Raw genomic sequence first — 17805 nt, forward strand, 5'->3', positions numbered from 1 at the left:
TGTGGGGAGACAACTGCTCAATCTTTACACCAAGATAAATGTAAATATCTAGTGTTAATGTCGACAAGACACGATGTGCAGATGTGATAAAGTCGAGCAGTGTCAAGGCTAGTTTGTATGACAGCTAAAAACATTTAGCAGATCATTACTATTTATGGCGATTGCAGGAGGAAACATTTTTGCCTGCAAAGCTCTGATTGGCTGAATGTGTAAATTACTGTAAAACAAGCAGACAATATTGAGAACATCACTAAACTTAACTTGAACCCTGGGGATTTGGACGATTATTCAGAGCACTGGGTCCAAAAGAGGCCTATTTAGTAACTTTAAAAAACTTCTGAATTAAACGTGATATGTAAATGAAGGTTCTTGGAGAGTGTGAGCAATTTTCGGCTGCACAGCATAAACTTGTAATGACTGACCCTCCGGCACATCCACTGTCTTTGAAAGGTTAAAATATGAAATACAATATTATCTGTTTGATTTTGTCATTAACAAATTAAATCCCAGTCACGCTCGCTCCAGTCCACCGTACATCAGAATAAACATATGAGATGACACATTCCTAACTGGAGATGTAGATACAAGCCCCAAGACATCTCCTCCTGGAATCTATGACCAGACGTGAACAGCAGACTTCTGAATGAATCAGCAGTTCTTCAAGCGAGCTGACCCACGTGTCACATGGCAACTGTTCATTTAACCTCTGACCCCTTCCTCCCTCCATCGCTGGAGGGATCGGGTAAGAGCACTGGAGTGTCCCAGTGTTCCAGGAAAGCCTGCGTGTGTTCTCATCTCTCAGTGTGTTATCATGTGTGGAGCATAATGACATAATGTTAGACACTGCACACGCGCTGCCGGCTGATGAGCAGCAGAGAAACATAATCCATGTCAAGAGCTCCGCTGCTGCTACGACTCATTGCTCCCCGCTAAATATATTTTAAATACTTACTCACACACACACACACTTACACGCACACTTGCATGGACAAACACTCGCACAGTCGCACACATGCTCAGGCAGGGTGTGAGTCATCAGATCTAAGTGCGGCTTATTTTTGAGGCTACTGTGAACAGAAATAGGAAAGAGGCAAACAAATCTAAATGTCTCTTTTGGGACTCTCCCTCCCTCCCTCCCCCCCCACTATCCAGATCCTTCCTTGTCCTACAGGTCAACGGACAAAAATAGAGAGGGGGGGAGACAGGAAGAAAGAAGACAGCATGAGAAGTGACATGCACATGGAGAAACAGTGCAGGCTGAAAAAAGACCGAAGACGAAGCAGAAAGAATAACAGCAGAGTGCAGGGGCTGAGAGACACTTTACCATTCTGTCTCTCTCTCTCTCTCACACACACAGACACACACACACACGGCAGAGGACAGCTGCCGGGGACACCACTGTTGCTCTCTATATTAAGCTCAGCGGCTTGGATATGCACACACGCTAACTTGCTGAAGTAGTTTGTTTTTTTGGTTCAACCCACTCTTTGTCCTCACCAAATTCTTAACCCTGAAATTTAACTGTTTGTCTTTTTGTTGCCCGGTGGAAGGTCCCCAGGTCCCCAGGTCCCCGGGTGCAGGGTTTGTGACTTAGGTCCCCACATTGCAATTAAGACAAAATCCTTCAATATGTAAAACCCTACATGAGCACTGAGACACGTGCACTCAAACTAATCTTAGCACAAACATCTCACTGTTGTCGGACATACACTGATGTCCACACACACCAGCTGCTATGTCCATTTGGTTTGGGCGTGTGTGGTGTGTGGTGTGTGTGTGTGTGTGTGTTAAGCCTCCACATGAGGGATCCATCTTTCTGAGTTACAGGGGTATGAGTAGGCACCCATTAACATTTAGCCTCCCACAGTGCAGCAGCAGAGTATGGGCGATTTCCAAGAATCAATGCTTTTGAGAGAAAATGAGAGACATGATGAGAGAAGAGAATTAGAGGTAAAAAAAAGAAAAAGCAGATTTGATGCCTGTGATATTTCCAGGAAACCTCGTTTAACATGAATCCAACCTCACCACTCCACGAGAAATCTGTTTAATCCAATGCATAATTCTCCAAACGATCAAATGAAGCTTAAACATTCAAATGCCAGATCAATAATCAGAACCTGAGAGGTCAGGAGAAAATATCACGAAGCACAGTTCTCGGCAGAGAGGTTTCCTGGAGGCAGCTCAAGAGAAGCCGGCTGCAGGCTGATTGACACAGAGGAGGGTTTGTGACAGGGACATCCACAGATTCATTCAGAAGCAGATCTATCTGAGGCCGAAACAGCAGAGGAGCGATCACCCTGAGCTCGAACCACAGAAAACAAGAGGGTAAAGATTCAACTTTAAAGAATGGAGCTGCTCGAAGGGACTGTTTCTTTAAGTTTGAAAGTATCAATGAAAACAACACTTTTTTTTTATAGCAATGCTCCATTTCTCATGCCAGGTTTCCTCTTGGCAGGTGTAACTGAACTTCTGATCACACACTTTGTTTTTCCACATTTCACACAAGTTTTTTTTACCTGCTTGTAAACATATTGGTTAAACTTTGGTTCAGTTGGAATCTCTCTCTTTCTCTCTCTCTACCTCTCTCTCTCTACCTCTCTCTCTACCTCTCTCTCTACCTCTCTCTCTACCTCTCCCTCTACCTCTCCCTCTACCTCTCCCTCTACCTCTCCCTCTCACACTAAGAATGTTCCTGTTGAGCTGGAACTCGTGAGGGGAATGTTTTTTCTGAAGCGTCCCACAAGGTGAAGTACTCCATCCTTTTAATTTTTGTCGCCCAATTCCTCTGCCCTGAGTGACATCACCATGGTCTCTGCTGACACGGCGGTGATCACACATTTATTAGATCCATCACCACTGCATCTCGCTCCACCCTGACCACCCTGACCACCCTGACCAAGCTGCCTCACTGAAATTAAATCCTGGTTTACGAGCAGACTCCGAAAAACATAGCTGTGACAAAAGTGGTATTTGTGTGAGAATATTCTCTCACTATCAACAGCTCCGTGCTTTCTGCCTCCCACACAACTGCAGCCTTGAAGTCATCTTTGGAAGTAACCGCTCTTTGAACTCTGACATGTTCGTGATATCGACCCTGGTACTTAATAACCTGTGTCAATGTAAGGTTCTGGAGGTGTGTGTCACTCACCATGGGAAATAGTTGATCCGTACCCTGTTCTTGAAAATCACGATGCCAGCGGACATCACCCCGATGAGAATCTCCGTGTTGCTCTGGTCCTGCAGAGAGGGGAACACTGTGTTTTAAGGAGGGTGTGTGGGTTTAGTGAAGTGAAGGTGACAGAGGGCGGAAGAGTTCAACAGAACAAAAAAAAAATGGGCCAAATCATTTTTGGATAGGCTTCCTATGCTGAGGTTACTGAAAACAAACCAAGAGAAGACGTAAATAAGAATCTGCAGGGGATAAGAGTCTGTGAGGGAGGGTTGGGTCGGTGTGAACTTTAACATCTATAGGAAACAAGATGTTTTGCAACATGTTTAAACTTTCGTCCTGATTGATGACGTAAATCAGAAATGTCATTCTGTTGAATATCCACTGCTGCTGCTTGTGAAACTGATGATGACTGAATCCTGACATGTTTTTCTGGTGCAGCTTGAAGAGGAAAATGAAACTTGACTTTTTTCAGAGTTTTGCTTTAATAGAAAAATCATGAACCGACTAAGTTGGAAAACCAGCCTCGACTCTGATTCCTCCACTTTCTGAGTAGCTAGGTTGGATGAATCTAAATTATATTTGTTGCTATTATATGTGCCTATTATAATGGGTGCTGCATGCTACCCTGCAGCACTTCTGCAGGCTGTGGGCATCATTGGCATCAAACACTTCACCTCCAACCCGAGTCCAGCACCGAGATGCTGGGCTCCGTGTGTTGCTAGCGGAATGAAAACAGTGTCGTATCAACCTCGATGTAAAGGTGGGGGAGGGACAACCTTTCACACTTTGGGACACCATGATATCACATTAAAATCACAGTTGTTGGAGGTGGATATTGATTTGGTTAGCTTGCACTGCTCAGGGTTTGGATGGGGGAGGGGGAGGAGAGATATCAAAGATACACAGATAAGTGTAACTGGACACTCGGCTTTTAGGAAAGTCGCATCACACATCACATTGGATAAACCTGCAACACAGAAACACGCACACAAGCACCAAATATGCACACAGATTTCTCTTTAAGAGACACAGACATAAACACACACACACACACACACCAGAAGAGACCAGCAGACATGAAATAAAACCTGACTTACCCTTGCATAGTGCAGCTCTACCCCGTAGAGCTCTAGCGTGCGTGCTGTGTTCAGATAATTAAACTCTGACTGGGCAGGAGATAGACCGCTGAGAGGAGGAGAGAGGGAGCACAAAGACAGACGGGGATGGGACGATGTGTGTGGGAACAAAGAGAGCGGGGGTGACCGGGTAGGTAGAGACGGAGACACATGGAGGGAGGTGGAGAGAAACAGAATATTAAAATCAGAAATAAAATGCAATATGGCAGAGAAAGGTCCGATTGACTGCAGCACGTGATCTTTTAGTGTTGTGCACATGCAGATCTGCAGGTGCAAGCTCACATAAACTGAAGGATTTTGACAGGTCTCAGTCTGATGTACACTGGTGTCAGAATTAATTAAATGGAACAAACAGCATCATTAAAACATTATTAAACATGACGGTGGCTCTGCTGCTAAGGAAGATAAACACACTGGTTCATATTCAGGTGCACTTTCATGTGTCAGATATCACAGTTGTATTTGTGTGTGTGTGTGTGTGTGTGTGTGTGTGTGTGTACCTGTGCTGCTGGTGATGTTTGGCGACCTCTTTGTGGAAGTCTTGTGGGGGGTTGGGGATGAAGCAGTATTCGGACAGATAGCCAGAACTGTGCTCCGCTTCACTGTAGTCTCCTATCTCAGCTGCAGAGACAGAGAAGGAATATATCAAATCAATGTTTCAACATTTTGTCAAATTAACAAGCACAGAAGAGGAAACACTGCTGAGACGTTAGTGCGACACAGAGGCCTTAACTCTGTGAACTTTAATGCAGATCACCCAAAGTATGTTTTCTGACCAACATGTTCAGGATATGAATGTTTCTGTCATCTTAAAATGGCACTTGATCTTTGTTTCCTTCTCTACACTTCCTCAAGCAGCCATCATCTCACAGCGTGCAGACTTCCTGTATCTAATTCAGCATTTGTCGGCTCAGGAAGACGTTAGAAGAATCACTTAGCGGTGAAAGAAATAACAAATCTTCACACCTTAGCTGCAACATGTTCTCACAGCCTCCGACAATCCTTTTTTCAATGGAGCGTGAACAAACCTCAGCTAACACCACACGGAAAGACACAGAGTGCACTTAGCACAGAAGCATATTGACGACATCAGGAGATTAAAAGCCGAGTGCTGCTTGTGTAAAGCAGTAATACCACATTCTTTTTAATGTCATTTGTATACGAGTGTGTCTGTGTGCATTAATACATGTTTTTAATTTTCAGCAGCACTAGAAGGCTCTGTTTTAACATACTGAGATTTCTCACCCATCAACCAGGGCCGTCCAGTACATAGGGTACGATAGAGTGTCAATACATGAAATAATCAGGTCAAAATATAAATGATAACTATAGATCAATAAGGATTCCCATTCAGGTGTTGGTCCTTTTCTTCTTAAGAAGAGTAATTCATATAGAAGATGACAAGAGGCTTTAATATGTGACAGGAGAAAACCATAAAAAGTGACGTACAGTGAAACGATAGCTTTCAGCACCTTCAGAGACAAAGCACAAAGTGAATCCCCGAAGCCATTAGCTCACTGGCTAGCAGTTAACTCAAGTAGTCCCTGGACTAACCTAGCGGCCGGCAGCCTGAGCACATCGACCAACAAATCAATCCAAGCTCGGCCGCTTATTGATGCGCACTCGGCTCCAGGGAGCAATATATGTACGGTCAATAGCTGACGTCTCAGAACACCAGGGTAATGCTGGGGTTTTATTTTATGCAGCGGTTATTACTTTTAGTGTTTAACGTTAAGGACGATGAATTACAAAGACAAGCTGACAATCTGATCTCTCTTTTTATTTGCCTTTTGATGTGAAATCCATACTCGGCTGCAGATTGGCCAGATTAGCTTGAGCTCAGGCTCCTTATAATGATGCTATTGACCAACAGAGCACAAACAACATGTCCATCTCACCAATTGTGGTGGAGTTTCTGTAAAAGTGTGCACTTGTTTGTGTTTACTGCAAATTAACAAAGGAGAAAAAACCTGACTCTAAGTCTATTCCTTACCTATAGTGAGGTTGTGCTTGACCCCTGAGGTGAAATTATGAGGCGATTCCCTGTAACTCTCATTAATTAATTTAGTTTAAATTATTATTTTTCCTTTTGTGTTTTCAGTGTGCACAGAGTCTCTTGTTTCAATCATAGGTTATATACTGTTTGTTAATGTATATTTATATTTAGTTTCTGAAAAAACAAAAAAATATATATTCCCCCAAAAAAGAAACACAATGCAAGTGTACAAAAACACCTTGTGAAATAAAGAGTTTAAATGCTAACATATTTAATAATAGTTTTTTTAATTAAAAGCTGAATTAAAGCCCAAATCGACTGCTTCTAACACCTTCATTTCTGAAAACAGCTTTGTTTTCCAGACAGTATTTCAAAGACGAATGTAGGTCTACTGGATTTGTAATGTTTTGAGAATGCAAAGCTTTAGTTTGGGATTTAGACTGATCAGCGCTGGCACTCGGGCCGGGCGACTGAATTAGCAGCATAGCAGCTGCTTCAAGCTGTTTTCCTCTTTTATCCAAAAGCAAACATTTATCTTCATAATCTGGGCTTGCACTGACAGCATGGATCTCCTCTGCAGACGATGTGTGTAATTGTGTGTTAGTGTTAATGCGAGCGGCTGTGTGTGTGTGTAAAAGCAGTGGTGTCATGATGTTGGTAGTCTGGGCCAAAGGCCAAATCTCCTCTGTGACCTATATACAGTGCTGCAGCCGTGCAAATTCCCTGCAAAATAATGCGGCGAGGTGGAGGACAGAAAGAAAGCGGAGTGGGGGAGGGACAGAAAAATGAGGGGGATAAGCAGAACGGGCTGAGGAAGACTAAACACAGATAAGAGAAAGAGACAGAGGGGCAAAAAACAGGCTGCGTGAAAACAATGAGCAGCCGCCGAAAAGAGAAAACGCGAGTGTGACACACCGGTGTGTCAGGAGTCATTATTCTGATGACAGAGGGGCCCAGTCAGCATTTAACCCACAACGCTAAATCACAACAGTAGATGAGATTAGCGCCGAGGCCGAACCGCCACTGGTGCAGGCTGGTGATTTAACCAGTGGGTTTGGAAAAACACAGAGTGATGGAACAGGGGCGTGCAACATTCTATTTGGTTGCCAACTGCTTGAGGAGCATAGGGATTTTGGGCTGTTTATAAATGAAGTGTTGATATTATTTATAGCTATTTGTTCTTTCAGCAGAGAAGCACAATGAGAGACTCGCAGATTTGTGTAGAAACACAACATCCACTGGGCTCGGGTTGCTATCACCCTCACATCTTTCCCATTCATCCCTGTACAGTATCTGGTTCACAGCACCAGTCCTAAAGTGCAGAAACAAACAAGACACAATCTCGTAGAATATTTATAGCCCTTAAGTTAATATCATATATCACAACACGGCTTAATTGAATCATAATGGCTTCAGAGCAGCAGCTCTAAATGCACTCTAGCAACCACAGCCATTACATTTAACAGCGTGTGTAGCTACAGAGAGGCCTAATGAATTGCCTCTTCATTGTTATGTAGACTGGGTGCATCCGGGGAGCACTACTTACATTGAACAGCATAGGACGCCAGCAGTGCGGCTGTGTTGTGTGGACAGGGCAATCTGGAAGCCGCAGGAAGACAACACACAGGCGCGTAAGGAAACACACACACACACACACACACACAGAGATGACTCAGCCTTGGATCAATACAAAAGACTAAACAGTTCCATTCAAGAAAGAACATATTAAAACATCTTAGAGAGTAATGGTGGTACAGAAATGTGGGTTTTATCAATTATCTGAAGAACTGAGAGAGAAAATATAGAAGTGTGTATCTCCATTGACAAAAATAATACTGAGAATGTTGTGTGTTTTTACAACTGCCCAATGACCTTGTGAGAACTGTTTGTTTGTATATAACTCCTAAAGTCACAAACCTTTAACTCAATTTAAACCAATAATAATAATAATCCCCTATGAGGGCACATGGCAACATCTAATACACAAAGGCTCCAGATACTCACCTTCCAGTTAATATATCCTGCTTGATCTGGAGAAAATATTGATATCTGAGGGGGGGGGGGGGGGGGGTAGAAACAACAAGAGACCAGTTAACCATCATCTCTGTTTAAATGGAATTAAAAACAGATTAATTATCAATAATGTGTCCGCTCTCCAAATTTGTCCCGTCAGAGTTTCATAACGAACCACTTTCTACTCATAATAACATCCAGAAATCTGCAGCTCTGTGTTTTGCCCGCTTGCTGCAGCCTGTAGCGTCTCACTCAGATCGAAGGGCCAAGTATTCACTGTTACTAGCTGCATGCAAAGTGTTGATAAGGCTCGAGGAGCGAGGCCGCGGCTGAGAGGCTGAAATAAACACCAGGCAGAAGGGACGATATGGCGCCGGGACACCTCCTCTGCATGTTGTCTATGTCGAGCATAGTGCTGCGGACCTTATGTTTGCAGAACACGAGGTTGGACTGAAACCTCGATACAAAACATATCATTTTTTTAACCTGATTTACTTATGATCTACAGAAAGGAAGTAGATTAACTCTTCCTACAGTAAACATGACAGAGTGCAATAGTTCTTTCTTACCGTGTGTATTCTTCCTGAAGTTTGCCCGGGTCTGTCACAAAGAATTTGACTCTGAAGCTCAAGTTGTGGGGAGAGCCTCCTGAGGAAAAATGATAAGAAGTTAGTGGAATGAAACATGAACAGAAACTGTATATGCCCTGTAAGCTGTATAAGCTATATGTAAGATTATATAATGTACAAGCCGACTGGATTTCTTCTTACAGTCAACTCAGCTGTTGTGACAAAGTGTATGTACAAGTTATCTTTCGTTTTCCACACATATTAAGACATGCTACTGGCATAATGCCTTTAGCTCAAATGTGTATTTTCTAATAAGTCTACATTTATACAAACGCATCATCTCATTGGTACATGGTGTATAATACAAAATCCTCACTGGTTCAGAAGAGAAACAGAGTTGAAGCTCAGTTCAATCATTGCTGGAGGACGACTGCAGATCTTACTGGGGCCACTTCTTAATTCTACATGTTACAAATTCTATTACTCGTAAAAAAAATAAGAGTTGAGTTGAAATGAAGTTTAATCACTGCTTAAGGCTGATTCAGAATTTCATATCACACTTACATGAGCACTTGACAATTTTGCTTTAGGTAGGAGGAGAATGCTTTTTGTGTGTTTTTTTTTTTAAACATCGCTGAGGCTAACCTCTTGGAAGTCGAACCAAATTGGAAGGGTTGGAGAAGCACATATCGCACTGAGTGACACAAAGTTTTCATAGGTGGATAAAGTGGTGAGTGGCAACTGCACCTAGCAGCAGAAACACACATTCTCTGTTCAAATTGTCATTTACTTCAATTGTACTGGATTTGGCTGCAACGTCGTTTAGCCCTGAAACTCCGGAAGTGTTCTGTGGACTCAAACACTTTACCCCACCCCTCCATCGGCATAGTGTCACTTAAGACTTTGTGATGTTTGCTTCCGATGGACTGAACTGGTTTGTTAAAGTGGAGTGTTGTGGATTTCACCTACTTTTTAACTGTTTCCTGATGGGCTTGTTGGGATCGAGCCAGCGCTGTAAAATATTGATCAAGAGACACTTAGAGACACAGCAACGCTTCCAAAGCATGACTACACAAGCTAAATTATTCACCAGTAGCCTCTCACACACAGACACAAACACACATACACTCACTGACAAAGTAAATGCACAACCTAGATAGGTATACGCACAAAGAGAGGATATATCTGATTTTATGAGACTGATCCAAATACAGAGCCTCTCTAGAGTCCTCCTACAGGTTTACACATGTACCTTCATATGCATACACACACAAACACACACACATGCAGATTGACAGGGCCAGGCAGCCTTCTGTTAACGTAACCGACACTGACCGGTGTATCTGAGGAGTCATCAGTCAAGTGCAGGCCGAAGTAGTCCCTCTCCGTCAGCTCCAGGTGCTTAAAGACAGCATCCAGCAGCAGCTGGCCATGGTCCGACTTCTGCAGAGTGAAGAGAAACAAAACAGAGAATAAATACAGAATTCATTACACGGTTTGTTACGTTGCAGACAAACTGGAATCCAGGATCTTGTTCTAGTCTCTCAGCTCCTCCTCCTCTCAGTGGAAGTTCACAGTGGGAACAGTAAGAGTTTGAGGAATGAGCACTGGGAACCGATTAAACCACCTCAAACGCAGATTTCCACTTTTCCCACCACAGATGTTTAAATTATTTAAACACTTACTGCTCCAGAAACATTTCTGGAGTTCAGACTCATGTGAGATTAACCTGTGTTGAGCCATTTTTTATATCTTTCCAACCGCATATGCTATAACTTTCTCACTTATTTATCTATTCTGGTACAGCGTATAATACCATCTGACAACTTTCTAGCAATCGAGGGACGTTACATTGCTTTTAAAATGTTGCAGGCACAAAAATGTACATCTCACGTGTGGTGGGCAAAGAAATGTGTCAAAGTTTAACCCTGAAACCAACATCTGTCTGGGGTCAAACTTGTATAACGGTGAGACATGGAAAGAAAAACACTAAGACGCCAAGACAGTTATTAATTTCAAGTTAATCAACGACCACAAGCTTTGACAGGGTTTAACTAGTGCTTTCTGAAGTTCACTTCAAAAGGCTTCGAGGTGGGGAGCGTTCAGCGCTGCTATGTGTTGTACACCTGGTAAAGACAAGGAGGATTTATGTAATAATCATCTGCTATGGTCAAGCAGGTAGTAAAAAGTATGTGTAGGAACTTATTTTAATATTGTAAAGTCTTAAAGTTGTAAGCATCGGCTATGAATTTCAAAAATACAAGAAAAAACATAAAATTTGAAGGAAAAGCACTTTGTGTGAATAAAATATCATAACAATGATAAAAGAAAAAGACAAATAAAAACCAGGTTATAAAAAAGGATGTCCCTTTAACACAGAGTTAATAGAGAAGCACTGCAGGACCGGACAGAGCGAGGGAGTGGATGAAAAGGGGATGAAAGGTCAAACTGAAAAAAGTGAAGAGTAATTTATCAGACAAATTATTAATATAACATTGTTTCATGAGAGAGTAAAAGGGCAAGAGGATAAACTGTGGGACGACAAGTGGAGCAGAAATTCACACCTGATCCCGCTGGGACTCTGAGAGGGAGAGAGGGATAGTGTGCAACTCCATCAGAGCTCCCATGGGAGAACACACACAGACAAACACAACACACAAACAACACAACAAACACACAAAGCTCTCATCCAACACTTCCCTTTCCCTTGGTGACACACTTCTACAGTCCAGCTTGTGTAGATGAAATGTGGTCAGAGAGTGTGTGTCTGTGTGTGTGTGCGCAGGGAACACATGCAATGATAGTTGACAGTTGACACGACAGCCCTCTAGGATCACCAGCAGCCTTTTAGTGCTGTGGTGCGTGTGTGTGTGTGTGTGTGTGTGTGTGTGTGTGTGTGTGTGTGTGTGTGTGTGTGTGTGTGTGTGTGTGTGTGTGTGTGTGTGTGTGTGTGTTTGTGTGTGTGTTCTACTACTGTCAGAGCCTTGTTAAGTGTGTGTCAGCTCTGAAACTCTGATACCCTCTTCCCTCCCCACTCACTCACTCACTCTCCTCCTTATATCTTAACTACCAAGGCAATGGTGAAAATAAAAAAGTCTTAGTTTCTTAGCTTAAAAATCAGATATTATTAAATGTACAGGGCTTCTTCACACCTTTGGTTCTCGATCAACACTAAATCAAGTATTTTAAATGTGTCATTGCTCTCTAACGTGACAAAATCTGAAAACTTTGAGGTCACATTGAACTGTCACAACATCTCTTCTTCAAACTGGATTGAAAACCAACTTGTGGTTGTCGTCGTTCCTTTAGTATCTAAATAGTCTGATGATGTAACCGACCGACTGGGGTTCAATAGACAAAATGGAGAAGTGAGAAAACTTGCGGCACTCCAGTATGATCCTTCGTCATGCAAGGCTCCTCACAGACATCTCTGAGTGTGTCTGTGTGTGTGTCTGTGTGTCTGTGTGTGTGTGTCTCATCTACTTCCCCTTTGTATAGGGCTGCTTTTCAAGCTGGATGTGGGCGCCCTCTGTGCACTCTATATACTGTGCTCCCAGGAAACCCATTGCCTCTCTCTACATGCGTGTCTGTGTGTGGTGCTAGTCTGTTCTGGTATTTGAAACGCGTGCAAGCCAAATGTGTGATCGTTGCCACTACAGGAGCAAACCACTATAGGTTGTTAAACTGAGCCAGGATTAACACACACACACACACACACACACACTCACACATTCTGTCTCTTTACACGACAGGCTACAGCGACGACAACTCCATATTGCGGACAGCTCGTGGACTAGATGCTCAGTGAAGTCATGAAGCGTAAAGACAGAAGAAAAAAAAATTGTAAAAGCGAGTGAAAACAAAAGTAAGAGGAAGAGAGGGAGTCACAGAGAGGGAAGAAGAGAAAAGGGGTGATTGACGATGCGCTGACTGAAACAAACACTCTTTGTGCAGTCCACCAGCACCACTGACTGAAATAGTGTCTGTGTGCACGAGAGCGAGGACAGAAGAGGGAGACTCCGTGACAGAGAGAAATCCCAGCACAAGAGACTGAGGGACTGGGAGAGGGACTGGGAGAGGGAGATGCTCTGATAATTTTTCACCCCTACACCCCTGAAAACGAGGGTGTATGTGGAGGGGAAGAGGAGAACAGCCACCAGGACATCAGTAATTAGATTTCTTGGGGGGGATTGAACAAATTGTGACACCTACTCCCATCCTTCCACGGGACACACTGCAGATTGTGGTGCATGTGCGTGTTTGAGTTAAAGAATGATGGAAATTCAGGAATGCATGAGGAAGCTTGTCCAGGCAGGAAGAGAGCTACACAGAGGAGGAGTTCTTCAAGTCTCCCCCTGTCTCACTCGGTGCATGTTCAGAAGACAACTATCACCAAACACACAGTTCAAATGCATTATTGGAATCCTGCACTCATATACAAATATAACTATCTCCAAACCATTTCACATTCTAACCAGCTTTTGGATATTTTAAAAGGCAGAGTTTGGTTTTGAGTCAGTCGAAAATCATACCAAGGAAATAACTACCTACTCAATATCCCACCCGAGCTTTCCATAGGACACTGTGCCACCTCCCCGTTTCTGGATGGAGAAGGAGCTCCAAGAGCACCACGCTCCCACAGCCACACCCGTCCCACCGCGCACACACAAATATGCCTCTCCGCGCTTTTCACACAGATTCTCGTTCTAACACGTAATTAAAATGGAATAATTTCCCAAACACAGAGCGGCTGCAGTCTACACTTTGATTCACCCAGTCACAGACACGGCAGTGGCACGTCAACCGCTCGAGCACTGGTGTTTGGGATCACGGCTCGTTGTGCAACGAAAGGGAAAATAAAGAGCAATTAGTCCAAAACTATGAACTATCAAAAAACAAATGAAGCGTAACCTTGGTTCAGTTTGATCCAAATCAAAACCATCCTTTGTTGATTGGATTTAATTTTTTTCCGTTGCCCTCTAGGAACTTTTAACATTTTGGTTTGGAGAACTCTGAATGTCCCACAAAACAGGGTAGGTGTGAAAGCGCCCTGAATCAAATTATAATAAAAAGCCCATTGATGTGTCTGTATTGCCTCATGATGATAAGGACAAATAATTGAGGACACATTCTCACAAAACAACACACAAGCGTTCACACACACACATGTATATAAAGCATTTGGTGTATTTCAGTTAAGCACTAAATTAAGTCAATGCTGACTTGAACCGTGAACTGTGTTCTTCTCACGCCTCCTCACAAACATTTATAGTTGCTCTGTGAAGACAAGTTACAACATTTTTCTAAGTGGAAACAAAATGTCAAAAGGTAACAGCCAATGCAACATTTTCCACAGATGAACAAAAGCTGCCACAGGGTTCAATCGCTACCAAAAAAATGATCTAATGGTGTCATCATTTTAAAATCCTTTCTTCCATGAAACTTCCATTTGTACTTTATCAGCGGTCTCGTTCAACACTGAACTAAAAGCTGTTTTGCAGGAGTGTTCATCCCTCGCCCCTCGCTGCTCTGACCTGCACAGTGTGAGGAGCCACTGGATTACCTAACGGCTCCTGCAGCTGGAGGTCTGTGTGGTGTGCGGTCGCTCCTATGGTTACTGCTCTGCTCCTGCCTCTGACCCGGCCTTTGTTCCGGTGGAGAGGTGGGTCAGTGGTGGACTGGCCTTTTCATTTTTTTTTCATTTCTGGTCATCTATCATGCTTTCAAGCGACAGGAGATTCTGCTTCATGCTGGTATCATGTCAGCTGACTTCCTATCTGTAGGTGTCATCACTACCAGCGCCTGCCGTTCCCATGACGATAAGTGACCGCTTCTGGATTTTCACTCGCCGCTAGAAATCAAGGCCGGTCGGCCGGGGGGGGGGGGCGATCAATAGAAGTATTGTTGCTCTTAGGACGCCTTGTCTTTCCAGGAAGCTACTGCTGCTGCAGGGGTCTGATCAATGACACTGTCACAGAGACTGACAGAGACCGAGTCATTCATTCAGCAAGAGGCAGGGAGGAGGGGGGAGGAGAGGAGGGGGGGGGGGGGGGGTCTGGAGCAGGAAGCAGAGAGGGAGAGAAGACAGCAGGAGGAATGTAAAGAAAGAGGAACGATTTTACAGAAAAGACAGAGATCCATCCCTGGAGGGATAATCCTGATCATTCTTGCAACTGTGCAGATAAAAAAAACAACACAAACAACAGAGTAATAATAATCTTATTCTCTTATCTCATATTATATATGAGATTGTGTTATATTATAAACTAGAGTGTGCATAACCGATCCATCAGGATGGGTTCAGTTCTGGTGGCTGGACTAGCCTACTTGATTTTCTTACACTGAATTTGTCTGTAATCTGGAAAACAAGCAATAACCATGCATGTCAGGGACAGAGTAACACAAAGTCAGTGCAGCTTGGACACAACAAACTGAACGTCTGTCAGGTTCAGGCCACACTCAAAAGACCCTTTTCCACTAACATCTGACTTTGGTCTGCAATGGGATTGGATACAACTGGGATTCAGTCCGCGGTCAAAGGACTGCAGTACACATGGGTTTTAATCGGCAGTGATAGAAACGTGACAACCGGGGGAACACACCAATTTAGTATTTGGTTCATCTGTGGCGTCGGATAGGACACATCGGGGGAAACTGCTCTACTGGCGATTGGGAAAGGAGACAATCACTTGTTTTTGCTGGTTTACCAACGCTTTAAAGATAGATAGATAGATTACTTTATTCATCCCCGAGGGGAAATTAAGTCGTCATAGCAGCCGGTACATTTGAATACAATAAAATACAATACAATAGAATAAAATATAAAATATAAAATATTGCGGTAGAAAGAATAAGAACAGAAACCAAAGATAAAATAGGTAGATAAGGTGCAGTGGCAGACGATGGTAATAGTACTGATGATATGATGGTAATGTTATTGTTAGACAGTATATAAAAGATAGTACAGTATATATAGTATATAATATATAATATATATTTATATATGATAGTAATTATACCAATATAATAGCAGTATATAGTAATAATAGCAGCAACAGTATATATAATAATAATAATAGTAAAATATAATAATAATAACATGTACACATGTATAAATAAAATATGTGTATATAGACTTATATATACAAAGAATATACAAAGAGTATGATATAATATATGATATATGATATATAGTACGGGTATCAATATAAGTATTTGGCGATACAATAGATAATATAATATACTGTGAGTGTAAGAATATGTAGACTGAGTGTGCAAAAGACAATATTATTGTATGAAATGATGAATTGAGACAGGTATATTTAGATCAGTTCTGTGATGGTGGCTCTGACAGAGGTAGAGGAGTTGTATAGTCTTATTGCGGTTTTAGTCTTATTGCGGTTTAAAGACTCACATAAGTTGTGTATAAAGGTGGAATAATATACACAAGGTTCATATGAAACTTTGTGTCTCAAGTAGTTTTGGTGTGAGTCACAGGAACAACACAGAAAAGAGTGGAAGGAAATGAAGAGCATACCAGCTACAACCCAGTGAGATTTCTCTCACGTTACTTTTTAGCATTCAGAACCACGCAAACATAATGTGCATATTATTATTCGTGCCTTTTTTTCGGGGGGCATATTTACTCATTCACACAAAAAATTCCGATCCAACAGGACGTGATCTGTCAGAGGGGACGTCATTAGAGGATTTTGTGTTTTCTGACTCACAGAGGGAATTTCCCGCCCTGCGCTGACAGAGCTGATCAAACACTCACAGACAGAGGAAGACATCAAGACAGACACAAAGAGAGAGAGAGACAGACAGAGAGAGACAGAGAGAGAGACAGAGAGAGGAAAGGAAATGTGTTATCACATGAAGTGACAGACAAATGTAACGCCAGTCACAAGCCAACTTGTGACCTGAAACAAGATAAATCACACACACACAGAGACACTGAGACAAAGACACACACTCAGTCACACATTCTCTCCTTCTGTCCTCTCAAGGTGTCGGTCAGTCACATGATGTCATGTGACGACTGAATGCTCGTAAAAACCTCAGCAATCGACCAATGAAATCAAAGCACGGGGACCAGTAGGAGAGAAGACTGAAGCAAGTGTGAGACAAAGAAATGACACACAAAGTACCACCTGACAAAATGTATATAGTGTGGGTTGCTTTTTAAATGTCTGCAAACATGTAGAGACACATTGAGGCTTTCCCCCACCAACTATAAAGTTAAATTGAGGTGGGCTTGAGGGGAAACTTACTAATGGGAGTAGGGGAGGGAGGGGGGGGTGAGGGGGAGGAAGGGGGGCACAATACTGATGTTCCAATTTCCTGTTTTCATTTTTCTCGAGGCTTTGCTTGGATTAATGAACAATTAAAGAAACATAAGAACGTGATTTCTGTACATTTCGGCCAGTTCCTGTTTGCAGCATACCAATGAATCTCTAACAGCCATCACTTGATTTCTCTAGTGGTGAAGAGGACTCTTAACAATGAGTTGATTCATCCGGCTCTGCAGCTTTATGGAGCCTCTTCATTCACAGATGTTTATTTAACCAAGTTTAAGTCACACTTAATTAAGCCATTAAAACCTGCTACAACATTTGTGTGGACATTAAGACCGGTTGTGACATTTGTGTGATTGTTCATTTAGAGCCAGGTGAGAGCTGTGCATGTTTTATATAATGACTGTGTTTTCAAGACATGTGACTGAAGAAAGACTTTGTGATTTGCTGATATACTCGAGGGGAAGGCAAAAGACTGAAGAAGATTCATGAGCTAACCTGCTCATCAAGGCTTAGTAGGTAAGGGACATCTTTGAGGAGCAAGAGTTTACCAGCTTCATTAGCTTAAAAATACTTTTCATAAACTCAAGGGAAAAACTTTTGATTCACAATGAGATCCAAA

At 42.6% G+C, this 17805-nt stretch overlaps 1 protein-coding gene across 2 annotated transcripts in view; it reads right to left on the reverse strand.

The window, feature by feature from the left end:
- ptpn4a (protein tyrosine phosphatase non-receptor type 4a) overlaps positions 1-17805 on the reverse strand; it is a 57353-nt gene that overhangs the window by 18331 nt on the left and 21217 nt on the right. For both annotated transcript variants that reach the window (XM_053439749.1, XM_053439750.1), the window contains exons 3-10: positions 10222-10329; positions 9856-9898; positions 8887-8965; positions 8309-8353; positions 7851-7903; positions 4809-4929; positions 4270-4357; positions 3149-3237 (exon numbers count right to left, since the gene is read on the reverse strand). In XM_053439749.1, coding sequence (XP_053295724.1) covers positions 3149-3237; positions 4270-4357; positions 4809-4929; positions 7851-7903; positions 8309-8353; positions 8887-8965; positions 9856-9898; positions 10222-10329 — 626 coding nt within the window. The remainder of the gene's footprint in view (positions 1-3148; positions 3238-4269; positions 4358-4808; positions 4930-7850; positions 7904-8308; positions 8354-8886; positions 8966-9855; positions 9899-10221; positions 10330-17805) is intronic.

Source organism: Pleuronectes platessa, chromosome 14 (assembly GCF_947347685.1).
Source record: "Pleuronectes platessa chromosome 14, fPlePla1.1, whole genome shotgun sequence".
Taxonomy (NCBI): Eukaryota; Metazoa; Chordata; class Actinopteri; order Pleuronectiformes; family Pleuronectidae; genus Pleuronectes; species Pleuronectes platessa.